The sequence below is a fragment of the Macaca nemestrina genome, chromosome X (assembly GCF_043159975.1).
Source record: "Macaca nemestrina isolate mMacNem1 chromosome X, mMacNem.hap1, whole genome shotgun sequence".
Taxonomy (NCBI): domain Eukaryota; kingdom Metazoa; phylum Chordata; class Mammalia; order Primates; family Cercopithecidae; genus Macaca; species Macaca nemestrina.
Genome location: NC_092145.1, coordinates 106,423,093 through 106,439,606, shown reverse-complemented (window position 1 = coordinate 106,439,606; position 16,514 = coordinate 106,423,093). Strand labels below are relative to the sequence as shown.

Sequence of the window (16,514 nt, the reverse complement as noted above, 5' to 3'; positions counted from 1 at the left end):
AACATCTTTTTTTTTTTTTTCCAATAACAGTCCTGCTGCAGGACCAAGATATAGCTTATTATTATTTTTTGTTACATTTTCTAAGCTACTCTTGTTCATTTGCCTTTCCTGATGGACTTTAGAATTATTCTGTCAAGTGAATGAATACTAGTTCTTATATATCTTTATTCTTGATGTATCAGGATGGCATATGGTTAATCCAAATATCTTGTTATAGCTGAGAGTGAATCCACTGCTTCTTAAAATATTTGCTTCTCAAGAGAGACTCCTCAACTTTACCCATAAACCAAGACGAGAAACTTTGTCCAATTTCACGTTCCATCTCTGGAAAACTGTTGATATTTGAATGAATTGTTGCTAGAAATGATAAAGCCTTGATGCATGCCTCTCCCATTCAGCAGGGCTGCACCTCACCTCCAGAAGCCTGACAGAGTTCTTCAGTGTCCCTCCCTCATAAGTGATGACTATTGTATGTGCAAAGGTTCTGCCCTTCTCAAACTGTATCAACCTTTCCTAGAAGACTCAATTTCACTAGGCCATCTAGGAATCTTTTACCTATTATAGTTCGTGTAAGAAATTGAGGAGTATAGGCTCCTAGCACTCAGTTAGGCTATAGTTCAATGTTCCCACCTGGTGTTTACTTGATATTGCTTGACACTGCAGTATTAAGGATAAGTTAACTTTCATTTAAAATTTAAATTTCCAACCAGACTTTATGCTAATCGTTAAAACTGCATTTTTTTCCTACCATTTTGTCTTCTTAAAAACACAGGAGGCCGGGTGCGGTGGCTCACGCCTGTAATCCCAAAACTTTGAGAGGCCAAGGCGGGCAGATCACCTGAGGTCAGGAGTTCAAGACCAGCCTGGTCAACATGGCGAAACCACGTCTTTACTAAAAATACAGAAATTACCCCAGGTGTGGTGGCGGGCACCTGTAATCCCAGCTACTTGGGATGCTGAGGCAGGAGAATCGCTTGAACCTGGGAGGCAGAAGTTGCAGTGAGCTGAGATCGTGCCACTGCACTCCAGCCTGGGCAACCGAGCGAGACTCTGTCTTGGGGGGGGGGAAAAAAAAGAAAAAACCCCTCCCAAGATTAAACCAGGAAGAAGTTGAATCCCTGAACAGACCAATAACAAGTTCTGAAAGTGAGGCAGTAATTAATAGCCTACTAACCAAAAAAAGTCCAGGACCAGACGGGATTCACAGCCAGCCGAATTCTACCAGATGTACGAAGAGGAGCTGGTACCATTCCTTCTGAAATTATTCCAAACAACAGAAAAAGAGGGAATCCTCCCTAACTCATTTTATGAGGCCAGCATCATCCTGATGCCAAAACCTGGCAGAGACACAACAAAAAAAGAAAATTTCAGGCCAATATCCCTGATGATCATCGATGCAAAAATCCTCATAAAATACTGGCAAACCAAATCCAGTAGCACATCAAAAAGCTTATCCACCACGATCAAGTCAGCTTCATTCCTGGGATGCAAGGCTGGTTCAACATACACAAATCAACAAACAAAATCCATCACATAAGCAGAACCAATGACAAAAACCACATGATTATCTCAATAGATGCAGAAAAGGCCTTCAACAAAATTCAACAGCCCTTCATGCTAAAAACTCTCAATAAACTAGGTATTGATGGGACGTATCTCAAAATAATAAGAGCTATTTATGACAAACCAACAGCCAATATCATACTGAATGGGCAAAAACTGGAAACATTCCCTTTGAAAACTGGCACAAGACAGGGATGCCCTCTCTCACCACTCCTATTCAACATAGTGTTGGAAGTTCTGGCCAGGGCAATCAGGCAAGAGAAAGAAAAAAAGGGTATTCAATTAGGAAAAGAGGAAGTCAAATTGTCCCTGTTTGCAGATGACATGATTGTATATTTAGAAAACCCCATCATCTCAGCCCAAAATCTCCTTAAGCTGATAAGCAACTTCAGCAAAGTCTCGAGATACAAAATCAATGTGCAAAAATCACAAACATTCCTATACACCAGTAACAGACAAACAGAGAGCCAAGTCATGAGTGAACTTGCATTCACAATAGCTTCAAAGAGAATAAAATACCTAGGAATCCAACTTACAAGGGATGTGAAGGACCTCTTCAAGGAGAACTAGAAACCACTGCTCAGTGAAATAAAAGAGGACACAAACAAATGAAAAAACATTCCATGGTCATGGATAGGAAGAATCAATATTGTGAAAACGGCCATACTGCCCAAGGTAATTTATAGATTCAATGCCATCCCCATCAAGCTACCACTGACTTTCTTCACAGAATTGGAAAAAACTACTTTAAAGTTCATATGGAACCAAAAAGGAGCCCACATAGCCAAGACAATTCTAAGCAAAAAGAACAAAGCTGGAGGCAAACGCTACCTGACTTCAAACTATACTACAAGGCTACAGTAATAACCAGAACAGCATGGTACTGGTACCAAAACAGATATATAGACCAATGGAACAGAACAGAGGCCTCAGAAATAACACCACACATCTACAGCCATCTGATCCTTGGCAAACCTGACAAAAACCAGCAATGGGGATAGGATTCCCTATTTAATAAATAGTGTTGGGAAAACTGGCTAGCCATATGCAGAAAGCTGAAACTGGATCCCTTCCTTACACTTTATGCAAAAATTAACTCAAGATATATTAGAGACTTAAACATAAGACCTAAAACCATAAAAACCCAAGAAGAAAACCTAGGCAATACCATTCAGGACACAGACATGGGCAAAGACATCATGACTAAAACACTGAAAGCAATGGCAACAAAGGCCAAAATTGACAAATGGGATCTAATTAAACTAAAGAGCTTCTGCACAGCAAAAGAAACTATCATCAGAATGAACAGGCAACCTACAGAATGAGAGAAAAATTTTGCAATCTACTCATCTGACAAAGGGCTAATACCCAGAATCTACAAAGAACTTAAACAAATTTATAAGAAAAAAACAACCCCATCAAAAAATGGGTGAAGGATATGAACAGACACTTCTTAAAAGAAGACATTTATCCAAGAATGATGGTTTCCAGCTGCATCCATATCCCTACAAAGGACACAAACTCATCCTTTTTTATGGCTGCATTAGTATTCCATGGTGTATATGTGCCACATTTTCTTAATCCAGTCTGTCGGCCGGGCGCGGTGGCTCAAGCCTGTAATCCCAGCACTTTGGGAGGCCAAGACGGGCGGATCACGAGGTCAGGAGATCGAGACCATCCTGGCTAACATGGTGAAACCCCGTCTCTACTAAAAAAAAAAAAATACAAAAAACTAGCCGGGCGAGGTGGCGGGCGCCTGTAGTCCCAGCTACTCGGGAGGCTGAGGCAGGAGAATGGTGTAAACCCGGGAGGCGGAGCTTGCAGTGAGCTGAGATCCGGCCAATGCGCTCCAGCCTGGGCGACAGAGCGAGACTCCGTCTCAAAAAAAAAAAAAAAAAAAAAAAAAAAAAAAATCCAGTCTGTCACTGATGGACGTTTGGGCTGATTCCAAGTCTTTGCTATTGTGAATAGTGCCGCAATAAACATACGTGTGCATGTGTCTTTATAGCAGCATGATTTATAATCCTTTGGGTATATACCCAGTAATCACTTGGACTCGGGAAGGGGAACATCACACACCGGGGCCTATCATGGGGAGGGGGGAGGGATTGCATTGGGAGTTATACTTGATGTAAATGACGAGTTGATGGGTGCTGACAAGTTGATGGGTGCAGCACACCAACATGGCACACGTATACATATGTAACAAACCTGCACATTATGCACATGTACCCTAGAACTTAAAGTATAATAATAATAATAATAATAAATAAAAAAAAAAGAAGACATTTATCCAGCCAACAAATATGAAAAAAAGCTCCTCATTAGTGGTCATTAAAGAAATCAAATCAAAACCACAATGAGATACCATCTCACGCCAGTTAGAATGGTGATCATTAAAAAGTCAGAAAATAACAGATGCTGGAGGCCGGGCGCGGTGGCTCAAGCCTGTAATCCCAGCACTTTGGGAGGCCGAGGCGGGCAGATCATGAGGTCAGGAGATCGAGACCATCCTGGCTAACATGGTAAAACCCTGTCTCTACTAAAAAATACAAAAAACTAGCCGGGCAAGGTGGTGGGCGCCTGTAGTCCCAGCTACTCGGGAGCCTGAGGCAGGAGAATGGCGTAAACCTGGGAGGCAGAGCTTGCAGTGAACTGAGATCCGGCCACTGTACTCCAGCCTGGGCGACAGAGCGAGACTCGTCTCAAAAAACAAAACAAAAAAACAGATGCTGGAGAGCATGTGCAGAAATAGGAATGCTTTTATGCTGTTGGTGGGAGTGTAAATTAGTTCAACCATTGTGGAAGTGTGGCGATTCCTCAAGGATCTACAACTAGAAATACCACTTGACCCAGTAATCCCATTACTGGATATATACCTAAAGGATTATAAATCATTCTACTATAAAGAGACAGGCACATGTATGTTTACTGCAGCACTGTTCACAATAGCAAAGACTTGGAACCAACCCAAATGCCCATTAATGATAGACTGGATAAAGACAATGTGGCACATATACACCATGGAATACTATGCAGCCATAAAAAAGGAGGAGTTCATGTCCTTTGTACGGACATGAATGAAGCTGGAAACCATCATTCTCAGCAAACTAACACAAGAACAGAAAACCAAACACTGCATGTTCTCACTCGTAAGTGGGAGTTCAACAACGAGAACACATGGACCCAGGGAGGGGAACATCACACACTGGGGCCTGTTGGAGAGTAGGGGGCTGGGGGAGGGATAGCATTAGGAGAAATACCTAATATAGGTGACAGGTTGATGGGTACAGCAAACCACCATGGCACATGTATACCTGTGTAACAAACCTGCACATTCTGCACATGTACCCCAGAACTTAAAGTACGATAAAAAAATGTAAAAAAAAGAAAGAAAAGAAAAAACACAGGAATTGGGAGTTAGAGACTTGGTGACCTTCTCACTACTCCTTACTATGTAACCTTTGCAAATCACTGAGTCTGAGATAAACAACACTTACTTTTTCAGCACTATTATGAAGATTGGAAGCACTGTACACAAAGGGCTGACTTAGCACACTGCCAGGTACATATATGTACTCACACTACCTCTTCTTTAGGGTTTTATAAACATTGGGTTATTAATTTTCTTTAGTTTCCCAATTTTTAAATTTATTTTTAATTTTTTGGGTACATAGTAGGTGTTTATATTTATGGGATATGAGATATTTTGGTATAGGAATGCAATGTGTAATAATTGTATCATGGAGAATGGGGTGTCCATCCCCTCAAGCATTTATCATTTGTGTTACAAACAACGCATTTATACTCTTTTATTTCTTTCAAAATGTACAATTAACTTATTATTGACTATAGTCCTCCTGTTGTGCTGTCAAATACTAGGTCTCATTCATTCTTTCTAACTATTGGGTTATTAATTTTACAGGATAATTTCACCCTATACTAATGACTCCAGATATTGCCTCTTCTTTTGGGGTCTTTTAAAAAAGTAATATTTGTATCTTTTTCTCTACATTTAGGCAGCAGGCTACCTACTGCTGTCACTGGGGCTGGAGCTAAGAGTAGATCATACTCCCTGTCTCACTTCCTGTGCTGCTTTTGACCTGTTGTACACTGGAAAATCAGATAATCAAACTGTAAGAAATGCGTCTAAATTAAGAATAAGTTGGGCCGGGCGCGGTGGCTCAAGCCTGTAATCCCAGCACTTCGGGAGGCCGAGACGGGCGGATCACGAGGTCAGGAGATCGAGACCATCCTGGCTAACACGGTGAAACCCCGTCTCTACTAAAAAATACAGAAAACTAGCCGGGCGCGGTGGCGGGCGCCTGTAGTCCCAACTACTCGGGAGGCTGAGGCAGGAGAATGGCGTGAACCCGGGAGGCGGAGCTTGCAGTGAGCTGAGATCTGGCCACTGCACTCCAGCCTGGGCGACAGAGCGAGACTCCGTCTCAAAAAAAAAAAAAAAAAAAAAAAAAAAAAAAAAAAAAGAATAAGTAGGTTAGGCCGGGTGCAGTGGCTCACGCCTGTAATCCCAGGACTTTGGGAGGCCAAGGCGGGCAGATCACCTGAGGTCAGGAATTCGAGACCAGCCTGGCCAACATGGTGAAACCCCATCTCTACTAAAAATACAAAAACTAGCTGGGCAAGGTGGCAGGCTCAAAAAAAAAGAAAGAATAAGGAGGTTAAATAGGAGGCTAAGGGACTCTCTCCAGTGGGCATATATACAGAACCTATTAGAACAGTCTTTTTTTTCTTTTTTTTTTTTTTTTGACAGTGTCTCACTCTGTTGCCAGGCTGGAGTGCAGTGACACTATCTCGGCTCACTGCAACCTCCGAAACCCGGGTTCAAGCGATCCTCCCAATTCAGCCTCCTGAGTAGCAGAGACTACAGGTGCATGCCACCACGCCCAGCTAAGCTTTTAAAAATTTTTTCTGTAGAAATGGGGTTTTGCCATGTTGCTCAGGCTGGTCTCAAACTCCTGAGCTCGAGCGATCCACCTGCCTAGGCCTCACAAAGTGCTGGGATTACAGGCATGAGCCACCAAGCCCAGCTAGAACACAGTCTTTATAATGGCTATTATAGGCCGGGCATGGTGGCTCACGCCTATAATCCCAGCACTTTGGGAGGCCAAGGCGGGTGGATCACCTGAGGTCAGGAGTTCGAGACCAGCCTGACCAACATGGTGACCAACATGGTAAAATCCCGTCTCTATTGAAAATACAAAAGTAGCTGGGTGTGGCGGCACATGCCTGTAATCCCAGCTACTTGGGAGGCTGAGGCAGAGAATCACTTGAACCCAGGAGGTGGATGTTGTGGTGAGCCAAAATCGCACCATCGCGCTCCAGCCTGGGCAACAAGAGCAAAACTCCGTCTCAAAATAATAATAATAATAATAATAATAATAATAATAATAATAATAATAATCATAGTAATAATAATGGTTATTATAGCTGTTCATAAGCTATTTTTAATTGTTTTTATGTTCCTGGACCTATTCCATATAATGTAGAGAACTAAATAAATGGGAAAATGAGCTACTATATGTATTTTGTTTTGCTTTTTTTTTTTTCTCGAGACAGAGTTTTGCTCTGTCGCCCAGTCTGGAGTACAGTGGTGCAATCTTGGCTCACTGCAACCTCTGCCTCCCAGGTTCAAGCGATTCTCATGCCTCAGCCTCCCGAATAGCTGGGACTAGATAGAGGTGCGTACCACCATGCCCGGCTAATTTTTGTATTTTTAGTAGCAATGGGTTTTCGCCATGTTAGCCAGGCTGGTCTCGAACTCCTGACCTCAGGTGATCCACTTGCCTCAGCCTCACAAAGTGCTGGGATTCCGGGCATGAGCCACCGCGCCGGCCTACTATATATTTTAGAAAGAAGATAAATGAAATGTATAATTCCAGAGTTAATATGGGACAATGTAGGGCTGTGGCCCAGGAACATATTAGGAAGTAGGAAGAGTAAATCTTTATCATTATTCTTTAATAAACAATTTTTTTTTGAGACAGAGTCTCATTTTGTCGCCCAGGCTGGAGTGCAATGGCGCAATCATGGCTCACTGCAGCCTCTGCCTCCTGGGTTCAAGTGATTCTCCTGCCTCAGCCCCCTGAGTAGCTGGGATTACAGGCGTGTGCCACTACTGCCCGGCTAATTTTTGTATTTTTAGTAGAGATAGGGTTTCACCATGTTGGCCAGGCTGGTGTTGAACTCCTTGACCTAAAATGATCCACCCACCTCAGCCTCCCAAACTGCTAGGATTACAAGTGTGAGCCACGGTGCTCGGCCTCATTATTCTCATTGGGAAAACTTTGTAAGTCACTAATCTTAATGTTAAGGTGGTTAGGAAATTAGCATATATTGGGGATCTAGTATGTGGTAGGGTCCCTGAATGCATTATCTCAATGTTCAAACTGCTCTGAGAAGTAAAATTATATCCATTTATGGTGAGGAAAGAGATGCTTGGAAAGGCTAAAGTGACATATCCAAGCTGAAAAATGCCAGAACCAGCATTCAAACTAAGGTCTGCCCATTTTGAAAGCTAAGTGCTCTGCAGTTCTCTGGTGACTTGTAGGGCTTGACCTCCCCTTTGCACAAAAACTTACTTTTTTTTAACAATGAGAAAGTGTAACAGAAACTAGAATATCACACATAATCACAGCGATATCTATCAAGTACCTAGGAATTAATTTAAAATGTAGGAGATCTTAATGGAAAAAAATTAACTCTACTAAGACAAAGGAAGAAACCTGGATAAATGGGAGAGGTAAACTATTATCTTTGGATAGGAGGACTTAACATTATAAAGATGTCAAAGCTCCCCAAATTAATCTATAAATTCAATTCAATGACAAAAAAAAAAATCCCAACAACATTTTGGTGGAAACTAGACTGATTAAAAATTATATATGGAAGAGTAAGGGCTCCTAAGGTGCAAGGATAGCTAGTATAATTCTCAAAAAAGAAAAGCAAAGAGTGGAGATTTGTTCTGCCTGATATTAAGGCAAATTGCAAACCCTTAATAACGGAAACAATGTGATATTGATGAGGACTCTAATGGGCAATGAAACAAAATAGAATCCATGAATGAACTTATACAGATATAAAAACGTGGTACATAATGGCCAGGCATGGTAGCTCACGCCTGTAATCCCAGCACTTTGGGAGGCAGAGGTGGGTGGATCACTTGAGGTCAGGAGTTCAAGACCAGCCTGGCCAACATGGTGAAACCCTGTCTCTACAAAAATACAAAATTAGCTGGGTGTGGTGGTGCGTGGCTGTAATTCCAGCTACTTGGGAGGCTGAGGCAGGAGAATCGCTTGAACCTGGGAGGTGGAGTTTGCAGTGAGCCGAGATGACGCCACTGCACTCCAGCCTGGGCAACAGAGCGAGACTGTCTAAAAATAAAAAACCAAACATGGTACATAAGAAAGGTTGGGGAAAGAAAGGATCATTCAATACATCAAGCTGGGAAACTGGCATATTATGCAGAGTAAACAAAGTTAGATCCTTTCTCACAGCATGTACAAAATAAGTATCTACTGTATTAAGGGCCTGATATGGAAGACAACATTATAAAAGTATAAGAAAACATAGAAAAATCTCTTTTCTTTTTTCCTTTCTGAGACGGAGTCTCGCTCTGTCGCCCAGGCTGGAGTGCAGTGGCGCGATCTCGGCTGCCTCCCAGATTCACGCCATTCTCCTGCCTCAGCCTCCCGAGTAGCTGGGACTACAGGCGTCTGCCATCACGCCTGGCTAATTTTTTTTTTTTGTATTTTTAGTAGAGACGAGGTTTCACCGTGTTAGCCAGGATGGTCTCAATCTCCTGACCTCGTGATTTGGCCTCCCTAAGGGCTGGGATTACAGGCGTGAGCCACCGCACCTGGCCAGAAAAATAATCTTTATGACTTAGGGGTAGGGGAGAATTTATTAAATAAGACACCAAAACACACATCATAAAGGTACAAAATCATGGGCTGGACAGAACCAAAATAAATACTTCTCAGTGAAGGGAGAAGTATACTGATGTCTGCAATTTACTTGGAAATGCAGTAAAAAAGATGGAAAAATCAATGCCTAGAGACGAATAAATGGACAGTTATATGAAGTAAAGCAAAATGATAAATATTAATTATAGAATCTAGGTGGCAGTTATGAGTGTTCACTGTACTATTATTCTAATTTTTCTATATATATGAAATTATAATGGTTGGCAAAAATTTGCCCACTTTCTGGCTGGGCATGGTGGCTCATGTCTGTAATCCTAGCACTTTGGGAGGCCAAAATGGGAGGATTGCTTGAGCCCAGGAGTTTAAGACTAGTCTGGGCAACATAGTGGGAGCCTGTCTCTAAAAAAAAAAAAAAAAAAAAAAACTTTAAAAAATTATCTGGGCATGGCCAGGTGCAGTGGCTCATGCCTGTAGTCATAGCACTTTGGGAGGCTGAGGCGGGCGGATCACTTGAGGTCAGGAGTTCGACACCAGCCTGGCCAACATGGAGAAACCCCATCTCTACTAAAAATACAAAAATTAGCCAGGCGTGGTGGTGGGCCCCTGTAATCCCAGCTACTCGGGAGGCTGAGGCAGGAGAATCACTTGAACCCAGGAGGCGGAGGTTGCAGCGAGCTGAGATTGAGCCACTGCACTCCAGACTGGGCTATAGAGCGAGACTCCGTCTCTAAATAAATAAATAAATAAATAAATAAATAAATAAGCAAGCAAGCAAGCTGGGCATGATGGCATGTGCTATAGTCCCAGCTACTTAGAAGACTGAGGCAGGAGGATCACTTGAGCTCAGGATGTTGAGTCTGCAATGAGCCGTGACTGTGCCACTCAACTCCAGCCTTGGTGACAGAGCAAGATCCTGTCTCCAAGAAAAGTAACTTGCCCACTTTTACCACTCCTATTCAACATAGTACTGGAAGTCCCAGCCAAAGCAATCAGGAAAGAGAAAAAAATATAAGACATCCAAATTGGAAAAGAGAAAGTGAAATTATTCCTGTTTGCTGATGATATCATCTTATATCTAGAAAACCCTAAAGAATCCTCCAAAAGACTCCTAGATTTGATAAATGAACCCAGTAAAGTGTCAGGATACAAAATCAATGTGCAAAAAACAGTAGCATTTCTATATACCAGTAACGATCAAGCTGAGAACCAAATCAAGAAGTCAATCCCATTTACAATAGCTACAAAAAAACTCCACCTAGGAATATATTTAACCAAGGAGGTAAAGGATCTCTACGAGGAAAACTACAAAACCCAGATGAAAGAAATTATATATGACATAAAGAAATGGATAAACAATTCATACCCATAGATCAGAAGACTCAATATTGTGAAAATAACCATACTGTCCAAAGTAATCTACAGATTAAATGTAATTCCTATCAAAATACCAACATAATTTTTCACAGAATTAGAGAAAACAATCCTAAAATTCATATGGAGTCAAAAAAGAGCTTAAGTAGCCAAAACAATACTAAACAAAAAGAACAAAGCCGGAGGCATCACATTACCTGACTTCAAACTACACTACAAGGCTGCAGTAACTAAGACAGCATGGTACTGGTATAAAAATAGACACACAGATCAATGGAACAGAATAGAGAACTCAGAAATAAAGCCACATACCTACAGCCAATTGATCTTCAATGAAGTTGACAAAACACATACTGGGGAAAGAACACCTTTTTAATGGTACTGAGATAGCTGGTTAGCTACATGCAGAAGAATGAAACTGGGCCCCTATTTCTCACCACATATGAAAATCAATTCAAGATGGGCTGGGTGTGGTGGCTTATGCCTGTAATCCCAGTACTTTGGGAGGCTGAGGTGGGTAGATCACCTGAGGTCAGGAGTTCGAGACTGGCCTGGCCAACACAATGAAACCCTGTCTCTACTAAAAATACAAAACTTAGCAGGGCGGGGTAGTACACACCTGTAATTCCAGCTACTGGAGAGGCTGAGGCAGGAGAATCGCTTGAACCCGAGAGGCAGAGGTTGTAGTGAGCCAAGACTGTGCCACTGCACTCCAGCCTAGGCAACAGAGTGAGACTCCACTCAAAAAAAAAAAAAAGCTGGGTGCAGTGGCTCATGCCTGTAATCCCGGAACTTTGGGAGGCTGAGACAGGCGGATCACCTGAGGTCAGGAGTTTGAGACCAGCCTGACCAACATGGAGAAACCCCATCTCTACTAAAAATACAAAATTAGGGCTGGGCGTGGTGGCTCACCTGAGGTCAAGAGTTCAAGACCAGCCTGGTCAACATGGTAAAACCCCATCTCTACTAAAATAAAAAATTAGCCGGGTGTGGTAGCGTGCACCTGTAATCCCAGTTACACGGAAGGCTGAGGCAGGAGAACTGCTTGAGCCTGGGAGGCTGAGGTTGCAGTGAGCCAAGATCACGCCACTGTACTCCAGCCTGGGCAACACAGCTATACTCCATCTCAAAAAAATAAATAAATAAATAAATAAATAAATAAAAACCTCAAAAGCAAATGCAACAAAACCAAAAATAGACAAATGGGCATAAAGGAAAAAGCTCCTGCACAGCAAAAGAAATAACAGAGTAAACAAACAACCTGCAGAATGAAAGAAAGTATTTGCAAAATGTGCATCCAACCACCACAACAAAAATGCTTGCACCTGTATGTTTATTGCAGTACTATTTGCAATAGCAAAGGTATGGGATCAACCTAAATGTTCATCCATGAATGAATGATTAAAGAAAGTGATACACACACACACACACTGGAGTACTATTCAACCATCAAAAAGAATGAAATCATGTCTTTTGCAGCAACATGGATGGAACTAGAGGCCATTGTCTTAAGTGAAATAACTCAGAAAGTCAAGTACCACATGCTCTCACTTGTAAGTGGGAGGTAAATAATGTGTGCACATGGACACAGACAGTGGAATAATACACTTTGGGGACTCAGAAGGGTGGGAAGGGGGTGAGGGATTGAAAATTACTTAATGGGTACAATGTATACTATTTGAGTGACGGCTACGTGAAAAGCCCAGGCTTCACCACTATACAATATATCCATGTGACAAAAGGACACCTGTACCCCTTAAATCTATAAAAATAAAGTTTTGTTTTTGTTTTTGTTTTGAGACAGAGTCTCGCTCTGTCACCCAGACTAGAGTGCCGTGGCACAATCTCGGCTCACTGCAACCTCTGCCTCCAGGGTTCAAGTGATCCTTCCTCCTCCCAAGTAGCTGGGACCACAGGCGTGCAGCACCACACCCAGCTAATTTTTGTATTTTTAGTAGAGACGGGGTTTTGCCATGTTGGCCAGGCTGGTCTTTAACTCCTGGCCTCAAGTGATCCACCCGCCTCTGCCTCCCAAAGTGCTGGGGTTACAGGTGTGAGCCACCGCACCCGGCCTAATTTTGTTTGTTTTTTTGAGACAGAGTCTCACTCTGTTGCCCAGGCTGGAGTGCAGCGGCACAATGTCTGATCACTGCAACCTCTGTCTGCTGGGTTCAAGCGATTCTCCTGCCTCAGCCTCCCACATAGCTGGGATTACAAGCACCTGCCACCATGTCTGGCTAATTTTGTATTTTTTTTTCTTTTTCTTTGCATAGATGGGGTTTCACCATGCTGTCCAGGCTGGTCTTGAACTCCTGGCCTCAAGTGATCTGCCCACCTTGGCCTCCCAAAGTGCTAGGATTACAGGTGTGAGCCACCACGCTCAGCCAAGTTAAATGTTTAAAAGGCTTGTAAAAACGAAATACTTCTGGTAAACAAAGAACACTATATATAAAGTTTAAACAAATTGTGACTGACTGGAAAAGATACTTGATACACAAGCATAGACACATGCATGCACACTGAAATATAGAAAAAATATTTGCTACATGTGTATCTGAGAGTACACACAAACATATCTGACAAAGAACTTCTGTAATCAGCAAAATAAGACAAGTAACCTAATAAAAAAATTGCAAGACAAATAAAGAAGTACTTCAGAGAATGAGAAAACTCAAATGGCTAATAAGTATAAAAACAGAAGATCAACCTCCTCTGTAGTCAAATGCAAATTAAAATTAAAGATACTACTTGAAAATACTAGATTGGCAAAAATTAAGAAGTTTTATGATATTAGTACTGGCAATAATATGAGGAAATGAAACACGTATTGTTCACAGGAATATAAATTGGTGCAGCTATAATCTAGAGCAATTTGGCAGTCTTTAGTGAAAAAGCTACATGCATATTTTACGGGATCCAGAAATTCTACTTCTCAGTATATACTTTAAACTGACTCAGGAATACAAAGAGGCATAGACATCTATGAAGAAATCCCTTGCAGCACCATTTGTAATAATAACCAAAGCACTGGAAACAATTATCTATCAATCAATAAATAAAATGCTGTGATATTAGTATTTGATAGAACACAACCCGACAGTGAAGAGGAATTATTAATATATGAATATGGACAGACCTCAAAAATAATATTGAGTGAAAAAAAGAAACAGGCTGGGCGGGGTGTCTCATGCCTGTAATCCCAGCACTTTGGGAGGCCAAGGTGGACGGATCACCTAAGGTCAGGAGTTCGAGATCAGCCTGGCCAACATGGTGAAACCCCATCTCTACTAAAAATACAAAATTAGCCAGGCATGGTGGCACATGCCTGCAATTCCAGCTACTTGGGAGGCTGAGGCAGGAGAATCACTTGAACCCAGGAGGTGGAGATTGCAGTGAGCGAAGATTGTGCCATTGCACTCCAGCCTGGGTAACAAGAGTGAAACTCCGTCTCAATAAAAAAGGGAAAAAAAAAGAAACAATGAGATGTACAGCACAATATAATTCATGCCATAAAAGGAAAAAATTTTACCCATAGAAAATACCATAGACTGGCCGGGCGCGGTGGCTCAAGCCTGTAATCCCAGCACTTTGGGAGGCCGAGACGGGCGGATCACGAGGTCAGGAGATCGAGACCATCCTGGCTAACACGGTGAAACCCTGTCTCTACTAAAAAAATACAAAAAAACTAGCCGGGTGAGGTGGCGGGCGCCTGTAGTCCCAGCTACTCAGGAGGCTGAGGCAGGAGAATGGCGTGAACCCGGGAGGCGGAGCTTGCAGTGAGCTGAGATCCGGCCACAGCACTCCAGCCTGGGTGACAGAGCAAGACTCCGTCTCAAAAAAAAAAAAAAAAAAAAAAAAAAAGAAAATACCATAGACTGTGCATGAATATATGTATGTCTAAATAAATATATGGAAGATGGCTTGGAAGGACACACATCAAATACCCAAGAGTAGATGACTATGGGTGAATAAAAGAAGGAAATTGGATCAGGGACGAGGACTGAACAAGACAAAAACTAAACTATAATCAAATATAAAAGAGGAGTCATGCATGGACTGATATGACCAAGGATCATAAACTGAGGAGGCTGTCTGAACAATCATTTTCGGTGTTTCTGGAGCATAAGCCAAACACAAAATAAAAATTTCCTCACCTTGAAATACCATAAAAGCAGATGCTTAAAGGAAATATTTTAAAAGTAAAAGAGAAAGAACTGGCCGCCTGCCTGTCAAGTAGCTTACCGGAGTACACAACACATGAGCAGCAGATGGGTGGGGACATTAGCTGGATTGAGCATACTGGGAGTGTCTGACTTCATACAGGCCAGGAAGGCCCGCATCCTTCTGTTCTTGTCTTCAACTGCTTTGCCTAGCCAGAGCTTCTTGAGGTTTGGGCAAGTCCATTCCCGAAATGTCAGTGCAGACACCAGCTCAGGGGTTTGAGGTGACTTCCCTTTATAGGCAGACCACTCTTTAAGGATCACTGAAGGAACTGGAAAACAGAAATTGAGGAAAAAGAGGCTCTAGAGAATCTCTTAGCATTTCTACAGCTAGCCACAGGACATTGACAGGCTCCATCGCATTTCAACTCCTAATTTTCTGTCACAATAATTTTTATTTTTAGCAGCAGGAATAGTACATGTTTATGAAGTGCTTGATATGCAAGTACTTTATATATATTATCTCATTTACTCCTCACAAAAATCCTGAGTGGGAACTATTATGATACATTATCACAAAACAAAATGCTCATTTTGCAGATAAAGAAATCAAGGGGCCGGGGGTGGTGGTTTACACGTTTAATCCCAGCAATTTGGGAGGCTGAGGCAGGAGGATCGCTTGAGCCCAGGAGTATAAGACCAGCCTGGGCAAGATGGAGAGATCCCACCTCCACAGAAAGTTTAAAAATTAGCTGGGTGTGGTGGCACGTGCCTGTAGTTCCAGCTACTTGGGAGGCTGAGGCAGGAGTATCCCTTGAGCCTAGGAGTTTGAGGCAGCAGTGAGCTATGATCTTCCCACTGCACTCCAGCCTGGGTGACAGAGTGAAATCCTGTCTCTAAAAATAAAATAAAATAAAATAAAATAAAAAGGCCAGGCGTGGTGGCTCATGCCTGTAATCCCAGCATTTTGGGAGGCCGAGGTGGGCAGATCACTTGAGGTCAGGAGTTCAAGACCAGCCTGGCCAATATGGTGAAACCTCGTCTCTACAAAAACAAAACAAAACAAAACAAAAAAACCAAAAAACAAAATTAGCCAGGCATAGTGGCGGGTGCCTGTAATCCCAGCTACTCTGGAGGCAGAGGCAGGAGAATCGCTTGAACCTGGGAGGCGGAGATTGCAGTGAGCCAAGATCAAGTCACCACACTGCAGCCTGGGCGACAGAGCGAGACTTTGTCTGAAAAAAAAAAAAAAAGTAACTTGGAGAAATAAATCAAGGTCCAATGTCACACATTTCTTAGTTACTCTGAATCTTATTTTTTCAGTAGATGCACGAGGCTAGGCAAGGAAAGAAGCACAAAGAAGAATTATGTAAATATCTGGCTTTATAATACACAATGAGATACCCCAAAAGACATTAAGATATTTCACAAAATTCTTGAAAAAATCAACATCTTTCAGATTTACAAAGGCAGG

General features: G+C 42.2%; 1 protein-coding gene across 3 annotated transcripts in view; it reads right to left on the bottom strand.

The window, feature by feature from the left end:
- LOC105493780 (family with sequence similarity 120 member C) overlaps nucleotides 1-16,514 on the bottom strand; it is a 124,367-nt gene that overhangs the window by 41,508 nt on the left and 66,345 nt on the right. For all 3 annotated transcript variants that reach the window (XM_071089349.1, XM_071089350.1, XM_071089348.1), the window contains exon 10: nucleotides 15,123-15,372. In XM_071089349.1, the coding sequence (XP_070945450.1) occupies nucleotides 15,123-15,372 (250 nt within the window). The remainder of the gene's footprint in view (nucleotides 1-15,122; nucleotides 15,373-16,514) is intronic.